Here is an 18,706-nt window from a genome sequence, read left to right on the forward strand (position 1 = left end):
GCCAAAAAGCAAGTATTTTCTAGCATAGAACCAGTCTTCAAAACCAACCAAGTTTTGATAGCAAAATAGAAAAGCCCAGTTGTGGCTACAAATCCAGCTCTTTATTGGCCAAATAGACGTTTAGGATGTTTTAGCTGGGCTTAAGAGACAGAATTGGTGGGTAAGTATTGCCACCCCGTGGCTGTCGTTCACACTGCAGTTTGTTCTTTTGTCTTCAAAATACTAAACCAAGGCTTATGTCCTTTGGATATCCCTTAATAGTAAAATGTTTTAGAAATTTAAGAGACTCACATAGGGTTATTAAAATATTGACAAATTTAAAAAAAATTAAAACCTACCATCCTATCGTCATTATGAATTTGTAAAAGACCAGACATTGGGCCAGGTGCGGTGGCTCACACCTGTAATTCCAGCACTTATGGAGGCCAAGGCAGGTGGATCACCTGAGGTCAGAAGGTGGATCACCTGAGGTCAGGAGTTCGAGACCAGCCTGGCCAATATGGTGAAACCCTGTCTCTACTAAAAATACAAAAATTAGCCAGGCGTGGTGGTGGGTGCCTGTAATCCTAGCTATTCGGGAGGCTGAGGTAGGAGAATCACTTAGAACCCAGGAGGCGGAGGTTGAAGTGAGCTAAGATTGCGCTACCGCACTCAAGCCTGGGTGATAGAGACTCCGTCTCAAAAACAAACAAAAAAACAGATGGCACACTTGACACAGCAGCTATGAGTTGGACCATGCACTTATGCACTCACCTAAATGTATGGTGGTCCCCTGTTCCCTACCACAATCCATCTTTTTTTTTTTTTTTTGAGACGGAGCCTGGCTCTGTCGCCAGGCTGGAGTGCAGTGGCACGATCTCAGCTCACTGCAAGCTCCGCCTCCCAGGTTCAAGCGATTCTCTTGCCTCAGCCTCCCGCATAGCTCGGACTACAGGTGCATGCCACCATGCCCAGCTAATTTTTGTATTTTTAGTAGAGACAGGGTTTCACCATGTTGGACAGGATGGTCTCCATCTCTTGACCTCGTGATCTGCCTACCTCGGCCTCCCAAAGTGCTGGGATTACAGGTGTGAGCCATTGTGCCTGGCCAATTCACCATTTTTTTAAGGAGCCAAACAGGTGAACTCAATGGAGAGCCACCCATTGGATAGGAATCACCACCCCTCTGAATCCTTTACATCTTTGAAGGTGGCACTAGCATCTACAATTCCATGTGGCAAACAGTGTGTGTTCTGATTGAATACTGGCTGGGTCGAGACAGGGTAAGGGGACCAACGTGAGCGGCTAAGTGTATCTATCCCAAATGTGTCCTTGGGTGCCAGGGAACTTACTACCAGGTGGGTCCAGGGACACATTTATTTTTACTTTTATATTTACATTTAATTTAATTTTTTTTTTTTCAGAGACAGGGTCTCACTCTGTTGTCCTGGCTGGAGTGCGGTGGTGCAATCATGACTCACTGCAGCCTCAAACTCCCGGGCTTAAGCCATCCTCCTGCCTCAGTCTCCCAAGGAGCTGGCACCACAGGTGCACACCATCATGCCGAGCTAATTTTTAAATTTTTTTGTAGAGAAAGCATCCACTATGTTGCTCAGGCTGGTCTCGAACTCTCAAGTGATTCTCCCACCTTTGTCTTCCAAATTGCTGGAAGACTCGGTCTACCGCAGAGAAGAGATTTCATAGCCAGGCAGACTGGTGGTTTCAATGCCTTCATGAATTTTACTCCCAGTAGTAAGAGGCTTTCCATGAGCAGTCTTGCGGTCACCACATTTTATCAGTGGGTGTTCCCCAGTCACCTTCCATAAAACAGGCCTGCACAGGCCGGGGGCGGTGGCTCATGCCTGTAATCCCAGCACTTTGGGAGGCCGAGGTGGGTGGATCACTGGAGGTCAGGAGTTCAAGACTAGCCTGGCCAACATCGTGAAACCCCCGTCTCTACTAAAAATACAAAAATTAGCCGGGTGTGGTGGCGTGCGCCTGTGGTCCCAGCTACTCGGGAGGCTGGGACACGAGAATCACTTGAACCTGGGAGGGGGAGGTTGCAGTGAGCTGTCTGTCTAAAGGTGAGTAATAGGTTTGAGGGGACCTGGGCAGGGGAAGCGAAGGCAGCAGGGAATCGCCCACTCCAGCTCGCTGTGGCTGGAGGACGGCCTGGGGCGGCGTGGAAGCAGACAGGAGCACGGACGGCTGCAGCAAGGCCAGGTGAGAAATGTCGAGGGGCAATAGCAAGGGAGCAAAACAAGACACGGAGTTTTCCTAAGGGACAAGATTCCTAATCACGCCCCTAACCCCGCCCCTCATCATCGCCACACCCCTCCAAGCCCCACCACGCCCCCCTGAGTCTTGGGCAGCCGTCAGCGCCTTTGCCTTCAACCAGGAGTAAAGGTGGCCGCAGCCTCTTCCGCCGAGGCGTGGTGTCAAGGGTCACGCAAGATGGCGGCGACCAGAGGCTGCTGAGGCGTGGAGCGGAGGATGGCGCTGGTGGCGTTGGTGGCTGGGGCTCGGCTGGGGCGGAGGCTGAGCGGGCCGGGGCTGGGGCGAGGGCACTGGACGGCGGCCGGGCGCTCGCGGAGCCGGCGCGAAGCGGCAGAAGCCGAGGCCGAGGTGCCCGTGTTCCAATACGTGAGCGAGCGCGCTGCCCGCGCCGATCGCGTCTTCGTGTGGGGCTTCAGCTTCTCCGGGGCGCTGGGCGTGCCCACCTTTGTGGTGCCCAGCTCCGGGCCCGGACCCCGCGCCGGCGCCCGGCCGCGCCGCAGGATCCAGCCCGTGCCCTATCGCCTGGAGTTGGACCAAAAGGTGCGGGCCGCGGCTTCCTCCCTCCCTTCCTCTCTTGCGCACTCCCGGCCTCCCTCGACCTATTCGGCTCTCTTCAAGAAGTTGGCTCTTCTGGGTGCCAGACTTCGGGGAGGACGACTCTCGAGCTGGCTGCAAGCCCGGGAGGGGAAGGCGTTAGGGGTGGCCATCAACATTTATTGGGTGGCAGTGCCGAATGTTGTGCTGGGTCGTGTCATTCGCTTAGCACCCACTGAGTCGACAATTGTTATCCCCAGTTACGGGGAGGAAGGAGAGGCGCAGAGAGGGTTGAGGCCCGAGGCCCACCGCTGCTAGCTGTTTATATGCGGTGGGATTCTCACTCAGGCCAGCGATGTTAGGAAAACAAAATTCGAAAGTCCATTGAAAATGTATACCAGCTGAGATGTTTCAATGAACAACTCAGAAAGTGGATTTTTTTTAAATTTAATTTTTAGAGACAGGGTCTCGCTCTGTCAGTCAGTCTGGAGTGCAGTGGTGTCATAGCTCATTGCAGCCTCGACCTCTTGGGCTCAAGAGATCCTCCTGCCTCAGCCTCCCATATAGCTGGGAATACAGGTGTGCGCCAACATGCCCGGCTAATTTTTAATTTTTTTTTGTAGAGATGGGTCTTGCTGTTTTGCCCAGGCTGGTCTCAAACTCCTGAGCTCAAGTGATTCTCCCGCCTCAACCTCCCAAAGTGCTGGGATTATAGGTATGAGCCACTACACCTGGCCTTTTTTTCTTTGTTTCTTAGACTGGCCAATCTCAGTTGGCCTATTTTCAAGTTCACTGATTCTGATTCTTTCTTTTGCCTGCTCACATCTGCTGTAAAGCTCATTTAGTAATTTTGAGTTTTTTTTGAAACAGGGTCTCACTCTGTCACTGGGGCTGGAATACGGTGGCTTGATCTCTGTTCATTGCAACCTCTGCCTCCTGGGCTCAAGTGATCCTCCCACCTCAGCTTCCTGAGTAACTGGGATTGCAGGCGCATGCCACCACACCTGGCTAATTTTAAATTTTTTTTAGAGATGTGGGGCGGGGAGGGGGTGGTGGGTCTCATTATGTTGCCCAGGCTGGTCTTGAACTCCTGGCCTCAAGTGATTCTTCTGCTTTAGCCTCCCAAAGTGCTGGGATTACAGGTGTGAGCCACAGTGCCTGGCTGACTTTGCTCTTTTCTGTGTTTCTGAATGCATGGCCAGGGGCTGTCTCTTGCCTTCCACATAGATTGTTTTGGTGGTACTTAAACCATTCCAGAGGTGTAGGGGGGCTGTAGGAGGCCAGAGAACTGAAGTTTTTTTGACTAGCACAATTATGCAGGCCTATATATTATATTCCAAATGTGTATTACAAGGGAAAATATCACTCTTGGATGACTTGATTAAACAAGGTGTCAACACGTCAAATTTAAAGAAATATTTAGCTAGCTTTCTTCAAGAAATGCTGGAATGAAAAAAAAGAGTTCCCAGCGTTTGTTCATGATTAGTGCTGAAGTGGCGTTTTCCAGCAGGCATTTTGGTATGGGTTTACCACTGATCATGTTAGGATTAGGTTAGATTTACATATGGTCCCTGAGAGACACTACAGAGGCCTCTAATCAACTGTAAACAGCCAAGAGGTAGTAGGGGATGGTTAGTGTGACCATATAATTTGTCATCCAATTTGAGAGTGAACACTGGGACATCAGCTGTAAACCCAGACTGCCCCAGGCCAACCAGGAATATGGTCACTCTGGGTGGTATGGAAAGAGGGTTTATTTTATTTATTTATTTATTCATTTTTTTGAGATAGAGTCTCACTCTGTCACCCAGGCTGGAGTGCAGTGACATGGTCTCTGCTTACTGCAACCTCCACCTCCTGGGTTCAAGAGATTCTCCTGCCTCAGCCTCCTGTGTAGCTGGGATTCCAGGCACCTGCCACCTCGCCCAGCAAATTTTTGTATTTTTAGTAGAGATGGGGTTTCACCATGTTAGCTAGGCTGGTCTTGAACTGAACTCAAGTGACCCACCCGCCTTGGCCTCCCAAAGTGCTGGGATTATAGGCGTGAGCCACTGTGCCCGGCCAAAAGAGGGTTGATTTTAAAATCAAACCATCTTTGGTCTATATCCAACCCCATTGAAAGCCCTGGTTTTCTCATCAGGTCAGTGAAGGTGAGGATTGATGAGAGTGTAGTTAAAACACTCAACAAAGACCTTGGGGTTGTCACTGTGTTAAATTCACAGTAGCTGTAGTACTGAATTTTCCTTTTCATGGTAATAGCCTGAGAATGTAACGGTGTAGTGTCAGGGTGAAAAGCATGTAGTCAAGTTACTCAACCTCTAGGAGCTACACTTTCTCATCTGCCTTATACTACTGCTGCTAACAGCAATAAGAAATAGAACATAGAAAAACAAAAAAAGCAATTACAAAAGAACCCCTAAACAACAATAAAAATAAAACATAAAATATAGGCCAGGTGTGGTAGCTCATGCCTGTAATTCCAGCACTTTGGGAGGCCAAGGCGGGAGGATCATTTGAGCCCAAGAGTTTGAGACCAGCCTGGGTAACATAGTGAGAACCCTATCTCTCTCTCTCTCTCTCTCTCTCCCCCTCTCCCCCCCATATATATATGTGTGTGTGTGTGTGTGTGTGTGTGTGTGTATATGTGTATATATGTGTGTATATGCATATGTACACGTGTATATACACCTATATGTGCATATATATACGTATACACCTATATGTGTATGTGTGTATATATACATCTATGTGTGTGTATATATATAGCTTTTTTTTTTTTTTTTTTAAATCTGGCTCTGTTGCCCAGGCTGGAGTGCAGTAGCATGATCACGGGTCACTGCAGCCTCGATCTCCTGGGTTCAAGTGATCCTCCTGCTTCAGCCTCCCATGTAGCTGGGACCATAGGCATATGCTACCACGCTCAGCCTAAATTTTGATTTTTGCATAGAGACAGGTTGTCACTTTGTTGCCCAGGCTCAAAATATAGCTCTTACATTGAGTTGGGTACCATTCCCTATAAGAGCTTTAGCTATGTTAACTCGTTTAGTCTTCACAACAGTTCAATGAGAGAGATGGTACTATTATCATCTTCATTTTTTAGAGAAGGAGAACAGATACAGAGAGATAAAGTAATCTACTTCAGGTCACACAGTTGGTAAGGATGGAGCCAGGATTCAGTCTAAGGAGATCTGTCAACTTACCTACCACGGTAAGAGATGGTGGTGTTTTTTTTTTTTTTTTTTTTTTTATGAGACAGAGTCTTACTCTGTCACCCAGGCTGGAGTGCAGTGGCACCATCTTGAGTCACTGCAACCTCTGCCTCCTGGCTTCAAGCAATTCTCCGGCCTCAGCCTCCCGACTATCTGAGATTACAGGCACACGCCACCATGCCTAGCTAATTTTTGTATTTTTTTTTTTTTCGAGACAGAGTCTGTCTTTGTCGCCCAGGCGGGAGTGCAGTGGCGAGATCTCGGCTCACTACAAGCTCCGTCTTCCAGGTTCATGCCATTCTCCGGCCTTAGCCTCCCGTGTAGCTGGGACTACAGGTACCCGCCACTGCGCCCAGCTAATTTTTTTCTGTATTTTTAGTAGAGACGGGGTTTCACTGTGGTCTCAATCTCCTGACCTTGTGATCCGCCCGCCTTGGCCTCCCAGAGTGCTAGGATTACAGGCGTGAGCCACCGTGCCCGGCCAATTTTTTTGTATTTTTAGTAGAGATGGGGTTTCACCATGTTGGCCAAAGTGGGTCTCGAACTCCTGACCTCAAGTGATCTGCCCGCCTTGGCCTCCCAAAGTGCTGGGATTACAGGTGTGAGCCACTGTATTCGGCTGCTAGAGAGTATCTTGGTTTTGGTGAATGGGGATGGTAATACCTAGTGGTGAGCTGACATTTACCACTATATTTATCGTCTACATGTAAATCACCGTTCATAGAGTGATTATAAAGATTAAATGAGATAATACTTATCAAACATATAGTAAATGCTCAATAAATGCTAGTTGCTGTCTTAATAATATGTGTTCTTGGGCTGGGCATGGTGGCTTATGCCTGTAGTCCCAGCACCTTGGGAGGCCAAGGTGGACAGATCACTTGAGGCCAGGAGTTCGAGACCAGCTGGGCCAACATGATGAAACTCTGTCTCTACTAAAAATACAGAAGTTAGCCAGATGTAGTGCACACACCTGCAGTCCCAGCTACATGGGAGGCCTGAACTTGGGAAATGGAGATTCCAGTGAGCCAAGATCACGCCACTGCACTCAGCCTGGGCAACAGAGTGAGACTCTCAAAAACAAAAACAACCCCCCCCCAAAATAGTCTGTGTTCTTGGATTTGATAAATAACCTGTCACTTATTACTGAGCAAACTTGACATTACAAATCAGTTCATGCTTTGTGGGAACTGCTTTTCAGATTTCGTCTGCTGCTTGTGGCTATGGATTCACACTGCTGTCCTCTAAGACCAAAGATATTACGAAAGTCTGGGGGATGGGACTCAACAAAGATTCTCAGCTTGGATTTCACAGGAGCCGGAAAGATAAAAGTGAGCATCCCTACCTTGTCTCATCTCTGCCGGGATTGGTCTGAGAAAGCTCTTTTTTTTTTGAGACAGAGTCTCGCTCTGTTGCCAGGCAACAGAGTGCAGTGGCAAGATCCTGGCTCAGTGCAACCTCCACCTCCCAGATTGAAGTGATTCTCCTGCCTCAGCCTCCTGAGTAGCTGGGATTACAGGCGCACACCATTATGACTGGCTAATTTTTATATTTTTAGTAGAGTTGGGGTTCCACTATGTTCACCAGGCTGGTCTCGAACTCCTGAACTCAGGTGATCCACCCTCCTCGGCCTCACAAAGTGCTGTGATTACAGGTGTGAGCCACAGCACCCAGCCCTCCCTTTGGTGTTCAAGAATATGGTTTCATAAACCAAACCATAGCAAAAAAATAGACGAAGACTTAAAGGGATGTTGTTTGAAACTATCTGGGCTAGATTATTTTTTAGCCTCTTTGGTATCAATGTTGAACCATCAGGCAAAGGGCAAGCACCTGGCCTTTGCAGATAAGTAAAGATGTTCTTTTGTGGCCTAAAAGATGACTTTTTTTTCCCTAGCTTGGAGACAGACAGCCTGAAGTACTCTGCAGTGCCTAGAATATGTTTTTTGGGGGGAAACGGCAGTAAAATTGTTAACATGGAGGCTTTAGTTCAAATGTTTGAACCTTGGATTGTAAAAATGTTAGAAATAACTTATAATGGCATTTTAAAAAGTAGACATTAGCCTGGCTAGGCGTGGTAGCTCACGCCTGTAATCCCAGCACTTTGGGAAGCCGAGGAGAGTGGATCACTTGAGGCCAGGAGTTTGAGATCAGCCTGGCCAACATGGTGAAACCCCATCTCTACTAAAAATATAAAAAGTTAGCCTGGCATGGTGGCACGTGCCTATATAGTCCCAGTTACTTTGGAGGCTGAGGCACGAGAATCTCTTGAACCCAGGAGGTGGAGGTTGCAGTGAGTTGAGATCATGCCACTATACTCCAGCCTGGGTGACAGTGAGACTGTCTTAAACAAACAAACAAACAGACAAACAGAAAAGTAGAAATTAACTAAAAATTACTATGAGAACAGTAAGAAATATTTCCTAGGCCAGGCACAGGGGCCTGTAATCCCAGCACTTTGGGAGGCCGAGGTGGGAGGGATTGCTTGAGACCTGGAGTTCCAGACCACCCTGGGTAACATAGCGAGACCCTGTCTCTAAAAAAAAAAAAATGAAAAAGAATTAGCTGAGCATGGTGGCATGCACCTATAATCCTGGTTACTCCAGAGGCTGAGGTGGGAGGATTACTTGAGCCCAGGAGTTTGAGGCTGCAGTGAGTGGTGACTGCACCACTGCACTCCAGCCTGCGCAACAGAGCAAGACCATGTCTCTTTAAAAAAAGGAAAAAAGAGGCCGGGCGTGGTGGCTCACGCCTATAATCCCAGCAGTTTGGGAGGCCGAGGCGGGTGGATCATGAGGCCAGGAGATCAAGACCCTCCTGGCTAACACAGTGAAACCCCATCTCGCCAGGCACGGTGGCTCAAGCCTGTAATCCCAGTGCTTTGGGAGGCCGAGATGGGTGAATCACGAGGTCAGGAGATCGAGACCATCCTGGTCTACACGGTGAAACCCCATCTCTACTAAAAAATACAAAAAATAATTAGCCAGGTGTGGTGGCGGGTGCCTGTAGTCATAGCTGCTTGGGAGGCTGAGGCAGGAGAATGGCGTGAACCCGGGAGGCGGAGCTTGCAGTGAGCCGAGATCACGCCACTGTACTCCAGCCTGGGGCACAGAGCCAGACTCCGTCTCAAAAAAAAGGAAAAAAGAAAGAGTTCCTAAAATAGGTAGGAAATTACCCAGAAATACATACTGGACAGACCTCTCATTTTTTTTTTTCCGTTCGCTCGTTCACAGACAAATACATTTTTACATAATTTTAATCGTAGCATATATTTTGTTTTCTGTGTTTTTTCATTTATTTTATATCAAATGTCTTATTTTTTTGTTTGAGATGGAGTCTTGCTCTCGCTCAGGCTGGAGTGCAGTGGCATGATCTCGGCTCACTGTAACCTCCGCCTCCCTGGTTCAGGTGATTCTCCTGCCTCAGCCTCCTGAGTAGCTGGTACTACAGGCACCCGCCATCACACCTGGCTAATTTTTGGAGTTTAGTAGAGACGGGGGTTTCACCACGTTGGCCAGGTTGGTCTCGAACTCCTGACCTCAAGTGATACACCTGCCTTGGCCTCCCAAAGTGCTGGGATTATAGGTGTGAGCCACTGCGCCTGGCCAGAAGACCAAGTATGCTTTTCTGGAATCTGCTTGTGTAACTCCCATGGCTTGAGCTGGGCGTTGGGCTTCTGGTCCTCGCTCTGCCCGTAACTTACCTGCCTTGATGAGTCTTTCCTACCTTCGACTCTCTTTTTTCCAGTGTGGTAGTGTGGAGTTGGACAGTATGATTCCCAGTGTTAGAAATGCATGCCTCTTAATCAGTGTCCTGTGTCTTTTCCAGCGAGGGGCTATGAGTATGTGTTGGAGCCCTCACCCGTCTCCCTGCCTCTGGACAGACCTCAGGAGACACGGGTGCTGCAGGTCTCCTGCGGCCGAGCTCACTCTCTTGTGTTGACTGACAGGGAAGGAGGTAAGTTGACCTACTGAAGGGTGGTGGAGGAGTGTGGGGACCATTTCACTATGAATTGGAGCCTCAGATCAGGCCTGAGTGGCTTGTTCGATTGAACCACATCTAATGAGTGAACCGTGGCATTTCCTGAGCAGATCGGTGGGATTGCTCAAGACAGCTGGGCACGGCTTATTGATTCTTATGTGGTCCACTCTCTGGTTCTTGGAAAATCATATGTATTTATAAATATAACTGCACACAAGGCAGCCTGATCCATTTGCTGTGAAGTCACTGAACTGGGTGGTGTGTAGAGGTGGCTTTTTCTATTTTTTCTTTTTTTTTTTTTTTTGAGACAGTCTCGCTCTGCTGCCCAGGCTGGAGTGCAGTGGCATGATCTTGGCTCACTGCAACCTCTGCCTCCTGGGTTCAAGTGATTCTCCGGCCTCAGCCTCCCGAGTAGCTGGGATTATAGGTGGCCGCCACCACGCCCGACTAATTTTTGTATTTTTTGTAGAGATGGGATTTCACCACGTTGGCCATGCTGGTCTTGAACACCTGACCTCAGGTGATCTGCCTGCCTTGGCTTCCCAAAGTGCTGGGATTACAGGTGTGAGCCACCGCGCCCAGCCAAAGGTGGCTTTTTCTGTTGGTATTGAAAGAAGCCTGTTTGCTAACACATCTTCTAAGTGGTTGGGGGCTTTCAGAGTCTGGGCCCCTGGATAACATGGCCCCTTTTTAGAAAAGGGGTTCTTTCCAGGGAAAGGTCAGTGTGAATTACATTTTTCACATTTCATTTTCTTTTTTCTTTTTTTTTTTTTTAATCTGTGACAAAGTCTTGCTCTGTCACCCAGGCTGGACTGCAGTGGCAGGATCTCGGCTCACTGCAGCTTCTACCTCCTGGGTTCAAGTGATTCTCCTGCCTCAGTCTCCCGAGTAGCTGGGATTACAGGCACCCACCACTGCGCTCAGCTAATTTTTGTATTTTTAGTAGAGACGAGATTTCACCATATTGGCCAGTCTGGCCTTGAACTCCTAACCTCAAGTGATCCACCTGCCTTGGCCTCCCAAAGCGCTGGGATTAGTCTTGAGCCACTGTGCCTAGCTTCAAATTTCATTTTCCGGCTGAGTGTGCTCTGTAGGAGAAGGTGGAGGTGGCATTTAGGAGCTCTTTCTAGAGAGGATGCAGGCTGGTGACAGGTACGGGGAGTGCAATTCTAGCCTCAGAAGGTGGAATTCCCAAGAGGTGGATCTAGGACCAGGAGGGGAAGGGGGATCTAGACCCCCACACGCCTCTTGGGAGTTTCTGCAGAGCCTGAGAAAGTTGGAGAAGGAAACCCAGGGGCTGTTGGAGGAGGAGGGTGAGCTAACCAGGACGGGACCACCAGTGAGACCCCTTCCAGTCCTCACATTCTAGTATCCCACAAACCTGCAGAACTGATTTAATCGGTGGTGGTATTTTTAGTCTTCAGCATGGGAAACAATTCTTATGGACAATGTGGAAGAAAGGTGATCGAAAATGAAATTTACAGGTGAGTTCCCAGAAGGCCTACCCTTCCCCATGTTGGGTTAAATGTCAAACATTTCTAGGGAGATGACTGTGGTAAACCCATGGGGCGATCAGAGGCATGCCTGGGACGGGGTCGTGAGAACTCAGCAGAAAGCTGGGGGAATCCTGTCTGTTTCAGGTTGAGCGCCATACATTAGCTTGGTGGGAGAAGAGGGGGCGTGAGCATTGGTTTTGATGTATAAAACTTCTTTGGATAAATCTTTTGTTATTGTTGTTGTTGTTGTTGTTGTTGAGATGGAGTCTTACTCTCTCGCCAGGCCAGAGTTCAATGGCGCGATCTGGGCTCACTGCAACGTCTGCCTCCCAGGTTCAAGTGATTTTCCTGCCTCAGCCTCCCAAGTAGTTGGGACTACAGACACACACCAGCACACCCAGCTAATTTTTGTAGTTTTAGTAGAGACGGGATTTCACCATGTTGGCCAGGATGGTCTCCATTTCTTGACCTCATGATCTCCCCACCTTGGCCTCCCAAAGTGCTGGGATTACAGGCGTGAGCCACCGCTCCCGGCCCTCTTAGGATGAATTTTTACAAATTGAGTTTTTATTTTATCAAATTGATTTTTAAACATTCCCCTTTATTTCAGGTTTTTTCATTTTATTTATTTTTTGTTTGTTTGTTTGAGACAGAGTCTCACTGTGTCACACAGACTGGAGTGCAGGTGAGATCTCGGCTCGCTGCAACCTCCACCGCCTGGGTACAAGCGATTCTCATCTTTCAGCCTCCCGAGTAGCTGGGATTACAGGCGCCCGCCACCACACCTGGCTAATTTTTTGTATTTTTAGTAGAGATGGGGTTTCGTCATTTTAGCCAGGCTGGTTTCAAACTCCAGACCTCAGGTAATCCGCCCGCCTCGGCCTCCATAAGTGCTGGAATTACAGGCGTGAGCCATCATGCCCAGTCAATTCTTTTCATTTTAGTGTTTAAAAACATTTCCCTCTAGTTCTTGTATGATGTTGGAGGGCCTCAACACCACTCTCAACTTTGGCCGCGTGTCGAAATCACCTAGGATTTTGTTTTGTTTTACTTTCATGCCCAGGCCTGACTTGGCCTCAGATTTGACCTTGAGAGTTACCCTAACAGTTACTGTGTATGCGGAGGGGACAGACCATCAGTTGGGGTGACAGGGAAAAGGCTGCACAGTGCTTGTCATGACCGCATCCCTTGCTTCTTCCCAATTTGTTCCTGGCTGTAGTGAAAGTCACAGAGTCCACAGAATGGAGGACTTCGATGGCCAGGTGGTCCAGGTAAGAGAGATGGGCCGAGAGCGGCTTATTCTGTTCCCGGGGTGCTTTTGAAAAGTTGAGATTTGGGTCGGGTGATGGCAAATTTGTTAGGGGAATTTTCTGAATTAAATTATTTTAGCAAAAATTATAGCCTACCTACTATAGGCCAGGATTTATGCTAGATTCTAGGGATACCAAGTTTAATAAGATTTTGGGACCAGGCATGGTGGTTTATACCTGTAATCCCAGCACTTTGAGAGGCCGAGGCAGGTGGATCACCTGAAGTCAGGAGTTCCAGACCAGCCTGGCCAACATGGTGAAACCCATCTCTACTAAAAATATAAAAATTAGCCGGGTGTGGTGGCACATGCTTGTAATCCCAGCTACTCAGGAGGCTGAGGCACAGGAATTGCTTGAACCTGGGAGGTGGAGGCTGCAATGAGCCAAGAGATTGCACCACTGCACGCCAGCCTGGACAACGAGCAAGACTCTGTCTCAAAAAAAAAGATTTTTGGGGATGACACTCTAGTGGGTGAACAAGTTAAAAAGCTCACTGAGGCCAGATGTGGTGGCTCACGCCCGTAACCTCAGCATCTGGGGAGGCTGAAGCAAAAGTATCACATCACTTGCTGTATTCATGCATATATGCATTTAAATGTTTATTATAGGTACCTACCATGAGCCTGGCACTATTCTGGGGATGAGAATAAAATGGAGAGCAAAATACAGCTGGCCTAGAACACCACAGCACTGATTATACTGTGATACGGCTTTTTGGTTTTATTTGAAAAAAAATTTTTTTTTGAGACGGAGTCTTGCTCTGTCGCCCAGGCTGGAGTGCAGTGGCGCCATCTTGGCTCACTGCAAGCTCTGCCTCCCGGGTTCACACCATTCTCCTGCCTCAGCCTCCCGAGTAGCTGGGACTAAAGGTGCGCACCATCACGCCCTGCTAATTTTTGTGTTTTTAGTAGAGACAGAGTTTCACCGTGTTAGCCAGGGTGGTCTCGATCTTCTGACCTCATGATCTGCCTGTCTTGGCCTCCCAAAGCGCTGGCGTTACAGGCATGAGCCACTGCGCCTGGCCATATTTGAAAATTTTTTAGAGGCAGGGTCTCACTCTGTTGCCTAAGCTGGAATGCAGTGGTGTGATCATAGCTCACTGCAGCCTTGAACTCTTGGGCCCAAGTGATCTTCTTGCCTCAGCCCCCTGAGTAACTGGATCTACAGGCATACATCATTCTCGGCTAATTATTTTATTTTAAAGAGAGAGATTCTCACTGTGTTGGCCAGGCTGGTCTCAGACCCTTGGCCTCAAGCCATCCTTCCACCTTGGCCGTCCAAAATGTTGGGATTACGGGTGTAAGCCACCATGCCAGGCCTCCTTCACCTATTAGACTGAGTGACTTTGTGCAAGTTACCAGACATCTCTAAGATGGTTTCTTTTTCTTTTTTTTTCTTTTTTTCTTTTTTCTTTCTTTTTTTTTTTTTTTTTAGTGCAGTGGCGCCATCTCAGCCCACAGCAACCTCCACTTCCTGGATTCAAGTGATTCTCGTGCCTCAGACTCCCAAGTAGCTGGGACTACAGGCATGCGCCACCAGACCTGGCTAATTTTTATATTTTTAGTAGAGATGGGGTTTTACCATGTTGGCCAGGCTGGTCTTGAACTCCTGACCTCAGGTGATCCACACGCCTCAGCCTCCCAAATTGCTGGGGTTACAAGAGTGAGTCGCTGTGCCCAGCTGAGATTCAGTTTCTTACTTGGTGGTTTTAGATATTGACTTAGCACAGTGCCTGGTATAAAAATCGTTCAGTAGATGGCGCTTTTCATTAGGCAGTTAGAAAAATGAGTCTGGAACTGGGGAGAGTGGTTGAGACCAGAGATCACAGTGCAGAGGCCACAGTTAAGCATTGGGAGTGGCTGCCATCTCCCAGGGTAGCATGAGGAGTGAAGGAGAGGGGAGGGCAGGAGACAGACCCTGGAGAGAGATCCCAACAGCAAAGGGTCTGAAGTAGAGGCTGAGTGCATGAGCAAGGCTGGAAGCTGTGAGAGAGTAGAAGAGAGGGCTGGGAGGAGAAGGGTTATGGAGGAGGGGTGGTTCTTTGGAGATGGTGTGGGATGGACGGCAGAGCTCTTGGATTTGCCCCTTTGGAGATCTGCATTTTACTTTAACAAGAGCAGATTCAATACAGTGGGAGACTGGTGGATTGACAAGGAGTAAGATGAGCATGGAGCAGCCTGCCTGGGCCATGCTCCAGGTCCCCAGGAGTGGCAGGCGATGGTGCTGGTCCTTCTTTGGATGAGGACACCAGGGTTCTAAGCATTTCTTCTCATCCCCCTTACCTCTGTTTGTCTGCTAGGTCGCCTGTGGTCAGGATCATAGTCTGTTCCTGACGGATAAAGGAGAAGTCTATTCTTGCGGATGGGGCGCTGATGGGCAAACAGGTAGAGTTCTTTTCATGCACTGGGGTCGTGAAAGTTCTCGGTCCATGTCATGTGGAGCTGTGAGCTGTAGGGCGTTTATGGGCTAGAACCCTTCTTCCTTAATTCAGCTCTTACCTCTTATCACTTTCTGAGGAACACTGTTCTTGGCTCCATCGCCCAAGCTGGAGTGCAGTGGTGCGATCACATCTCACTGTAGTCTCAAACTCCCAGGCTCAGGTGATCCTCCCACCACAGCCTCCAGAATAGCTGGGACGTAAGCCAACAAGCCCAGCTTATTTTTTGTAGCAACAGGGTTTCGCCATGTTGCCCAGGCTGGTCTCGAACTCCTGACCTTAAGCAGTCTGCCTGCTGTGGTCTCTTGGTGTGCTGGGATTCCAGGTGGGAACCACTGTGCCCTCCTGTAATACTATTTTTTTGCATCTCTTCCATTCCCCTCAGCACTGGCTCCCACAGAAATAAACTGAGAGAAGGCTGGGTGTGGTGGCTCACACCTGTAATCCCAGCACTTTGGGAGGCCAAGGTGGGTGGATCACTTGAGGTCAGGAGTTTGAGACCAGCCTGGCCACCATAGTGAAACCCCGTCTCTACTAAAAATATAAAAATTAGCCGGGTGTGGTGGCGCATGGCTGTAATACCAGCTACTAGGGAGGCTGAGGCAGGAGAATTGCTTGAACCTGGGAGGCAGAGGTTGCAGTGAGCCAAGATCTCACCACCACACTCCAGCCCGGGCAACAGAGCGAGACTCCATCTCAAAAAAAAATGAACTGAGAGAGCATTGGGGTATCTTTGGCCACTCAACAGAGGAGTTCTGAGTCTTTCAGCAGCAAGAACAAGCTGTTTGAGGCTTTTAAAAAGTTTTTAAAATTTTGTTTATTATTATTATTATTTTTTTTCGAGACAGTGTCTCACTCTGTCACCCAGGCTGGAGTGCAGTGGCGCGATCTCGGCTCTCTGCAAGCTCCGCCTTCCGGGTTCACACCATTCTCCTGCCTCAGCCTCCCGAGTAGCTGGGACTACAGGTGCCCGCCACCACACCCGGCTAATTTTTTGTATTTTTTAGTAGAGACGGAGTTTCATTGTGTCAGCCAGGCTGGTCTCAATCTTACCTTGTGATCCGCCCGCCTAGGCCTCTCAAAGCACTGGGATTACAGGCATGAGCTACTGTGCCCGGCCCCAGTCTTTTTACTATCTGCATAGTTTGTCTTTTTCAGAATGCCATATAGCTAGAATCCTATAGTATGTAACCTTTTCAGATAGGCTTATTTTAATCAGTATCATGTATTTAAGTTTCCTCCATGCCTTTCCATGGCTTGGCAACTCACTGCTTTTTAGTGCTGAATAACAAACGTTACATTGTCTGGATGCACCATGGTTGATCCATTCACCTGCTAAGGAACAGGCCCCTTTGAGGACCCCGGTTGAAGGCAGGAGTCTACAGTTCAGTGTTCTGCCTTGGGCTGCTGCCCAGGGGTTACCACCATAGCAAGTGCTGATAATGACATTTGCTTTTGGGCAGGTCCTGCCTGTCCTTTTCTCTGCTGTTTTTGTTTGTTTGTTTGTTTGTTTTTGAGACGGAGTCTCACTCTGTCGCCCAGGCTGGAGTGCAGTGGCATGATCTTGGCTCACTTCAACCGTTGCCACCCGGGTTTGAGTGATTCTCCAGCCTCAGCCTCCCGAGTAGCTGGGATTACAGGTGCCTGCCACCGCACCCGGCTAATTTTTGTAGAGACGGAGTTTCACCATCTTGGTCAGGCTGGTCTTGAACTCCTGACCTCATGATCCACCCACCTCGGCCTCCCAAAGTGCTGGGATTACAGGTGTGAGCCACTGCGCCCGGCCTCTCTGCTGACTGTTAACCATGCCATTTTAAGTTCCCTGTTTTTTGGGAGTGGTGTTGGGGATGGCATGGGCTCTTAGAGATTTTCTTTATTTCTAGCAAGACCACCAGTGCATTAGAAATTGCTCGTTGTGATCGGGCAGGTGGCGCACACCTGTAATCTAAGCACTTTGGGAGGCTGAGGCAGGAGGATTGCTTGAGCCTAGGAGTTTGATACCAACCTGGGCAACATAGTGAGATGCTATCTCTATTTCAATTAAAAAAAAATTTTAGACCAGGCTCTGTGGCTCACGCCTATAATCCCAGCATTTTGGGAAGCTGAGATGGGCGGATCACCTGAGGTCAGGAGTTTGAGACTAGCCTCGCCAATATGACAAAACCCCATCTCTACGAAAAATACAAAAATTAGCTGGGTATGGTGGTGTGTGCCTGTGATCTCAGCTTCTTGGGAGGCGGCTAAGGCACAAGAATTAAAAAATTGCTTGAACCCAGGAGGTGGAGATTGCAGTGAGCTGAGATCACACCACTGCACTGCAGCCAGGGCAACAGAGTGAGACTCCGTCTCAAAAATAATAAATAAGTTGTATGAGCATGCAAATAAGCAGATTAGGATTTCCTTCCTTCCTTCCTTCCTTCCTTCCTTCCTTCCTTCCTTCCTTCCTTCCTCCCTCTCTCTCTTTTCTTTTCTTTCTTTTTCTTTCTTTTTTTATTTTTTGAGACAGTCTCACTCTTGCCAAGGCTAGAGTGCAGTGGCACAATCTCGGCTTAACTGGAACCTCTGCCTCCCAGGTTCAAGCAATTCTTGTGCCTCAGCCTCCTGAGTAGCTGGGATTACAGGCATGTACCATTATGCCCTGATAATTTTTGTAATTTTTTTTTTTTTAAATAGAGACAGGGTTTCGCCATGTTGACCAGGCTGATCTCAAACTCCTGACCTCAAGTGGTCTGCCCACCTCAGCCTCTCAGTGTTGGGATTGCAGATGTGAGCTACTGCGCCCAGCCCCAGATTAGGATTTCTGAGCTGATATTTGTTAAGTGCTTAAAACTGCACTTGGCATATAGTAAGTCTGTGTATGTGTTTGTTAAAAGAGCAAATAATTAAAAATCCATCTTTTCCACTGTGTTAGGTCTGGGTCACTACAATATCACCAGCGCGCCCACCAAGCTGGGTGGAGACCTGGCAGGAGTGAACATTGTCCAAGTTACCACCTACGGTGATTGCTGCCTGGCCGTGTCCGCCGACGGAGGACTTTTTGGTTGGGGAAACTCGGAGTACCTGCAGCTGGCCTCTGTCACTGACTCCACACAGGTATGCGGTCACCGACGGCGTGGTGCTGGGAGGTTTGGAAACATTAAAGTGTTAAAGGGCCGGGTGTGGTGGCTCACACCTGTAATCCCAGCACTTTGAAAGGCCGAGACAGGCAGATCGCTTGAGGTCAAGTGTTCAAGACCAGCCTGGACAACATGGCAAAACCCCATCTCTACAAAAAAAATACAAAAATTAGCCAGGTGTGGTGGTGCATGCCTGTAATCCCAGGTACTCAGGAGGCTGAGGCATGAGAATTGAATCGCTCGGAGAGTGCAGTGAGCTGAGATCGTGCCACCGCCTTCCAGCCTAGGTGACAGAGCAAGACTCTGTCTCAAAACAAAGCAAATAGGCTGAGCACGGTGACTCATGCCTGTAATCCCAGGGGCCAAGTCG

General features: G+C 48.6%; 1 protein-coding gene across 2 annotated transcripts in view; it reads left to right on the plus strand.

Moving 5' to 3' along the window:
• The first annotated feature begins 2,328 nt into the window (after positions 1-2,328).
• Positions 2,329-18,706, plus strand: part of RCC1L (RCC1 like) — a 35,095-nt gene continuing 18,717 nt past the window's right edge. The window contains exons 1-7 of one of the 2 annotated variants that reach the window (XM_026456600.1): positions 2,329-2,796; positions 7,201-7,330; positions 9,825-9,953; positions 11,395-11,461; positions 12,693-12,744; positions 15,083-15,167; positions 18,132-18,313. In XM_026456600.1, the coding sequence (XP_026312385.1) occupies positions 2,473-2,796; positions 7,201-7,330; positions 9,825-9,953; positions 11,395-11,461; positions 12,693-12,744; positions 15,083-15,167; positions 18,132-18,313 (969 nt within the window). In that variant the 5' untranslated portion in view covers positions 2,329-2,472. The remainder of the gene's footprint in view (positions 2,797-7,200; positions 7,331-9,824; positions 9,954-11,394; positions 11,462-12,692; positions 12,745-15,082; positions 15,168-18,131; positions 18,314-18,706) is intronic. The other variant, XM_026456601.1, reaches the window with a different exon arrangement.

This window comes from Piliocolobus tephrosceles, chromosome 8 (assembly GCF_002776525.5).
Source record: "Piliocolobus tephrosceles isolate RC106 chromosome 8, ASM277652v3, whole genome shotgun sequence".
Lineage (NCBI taxonomy): Eukaryota > Metazoa > Chordata > Mammalia > Primates > Cercopithecidae > Piliocolobus > Piliocolobus tephrosceles.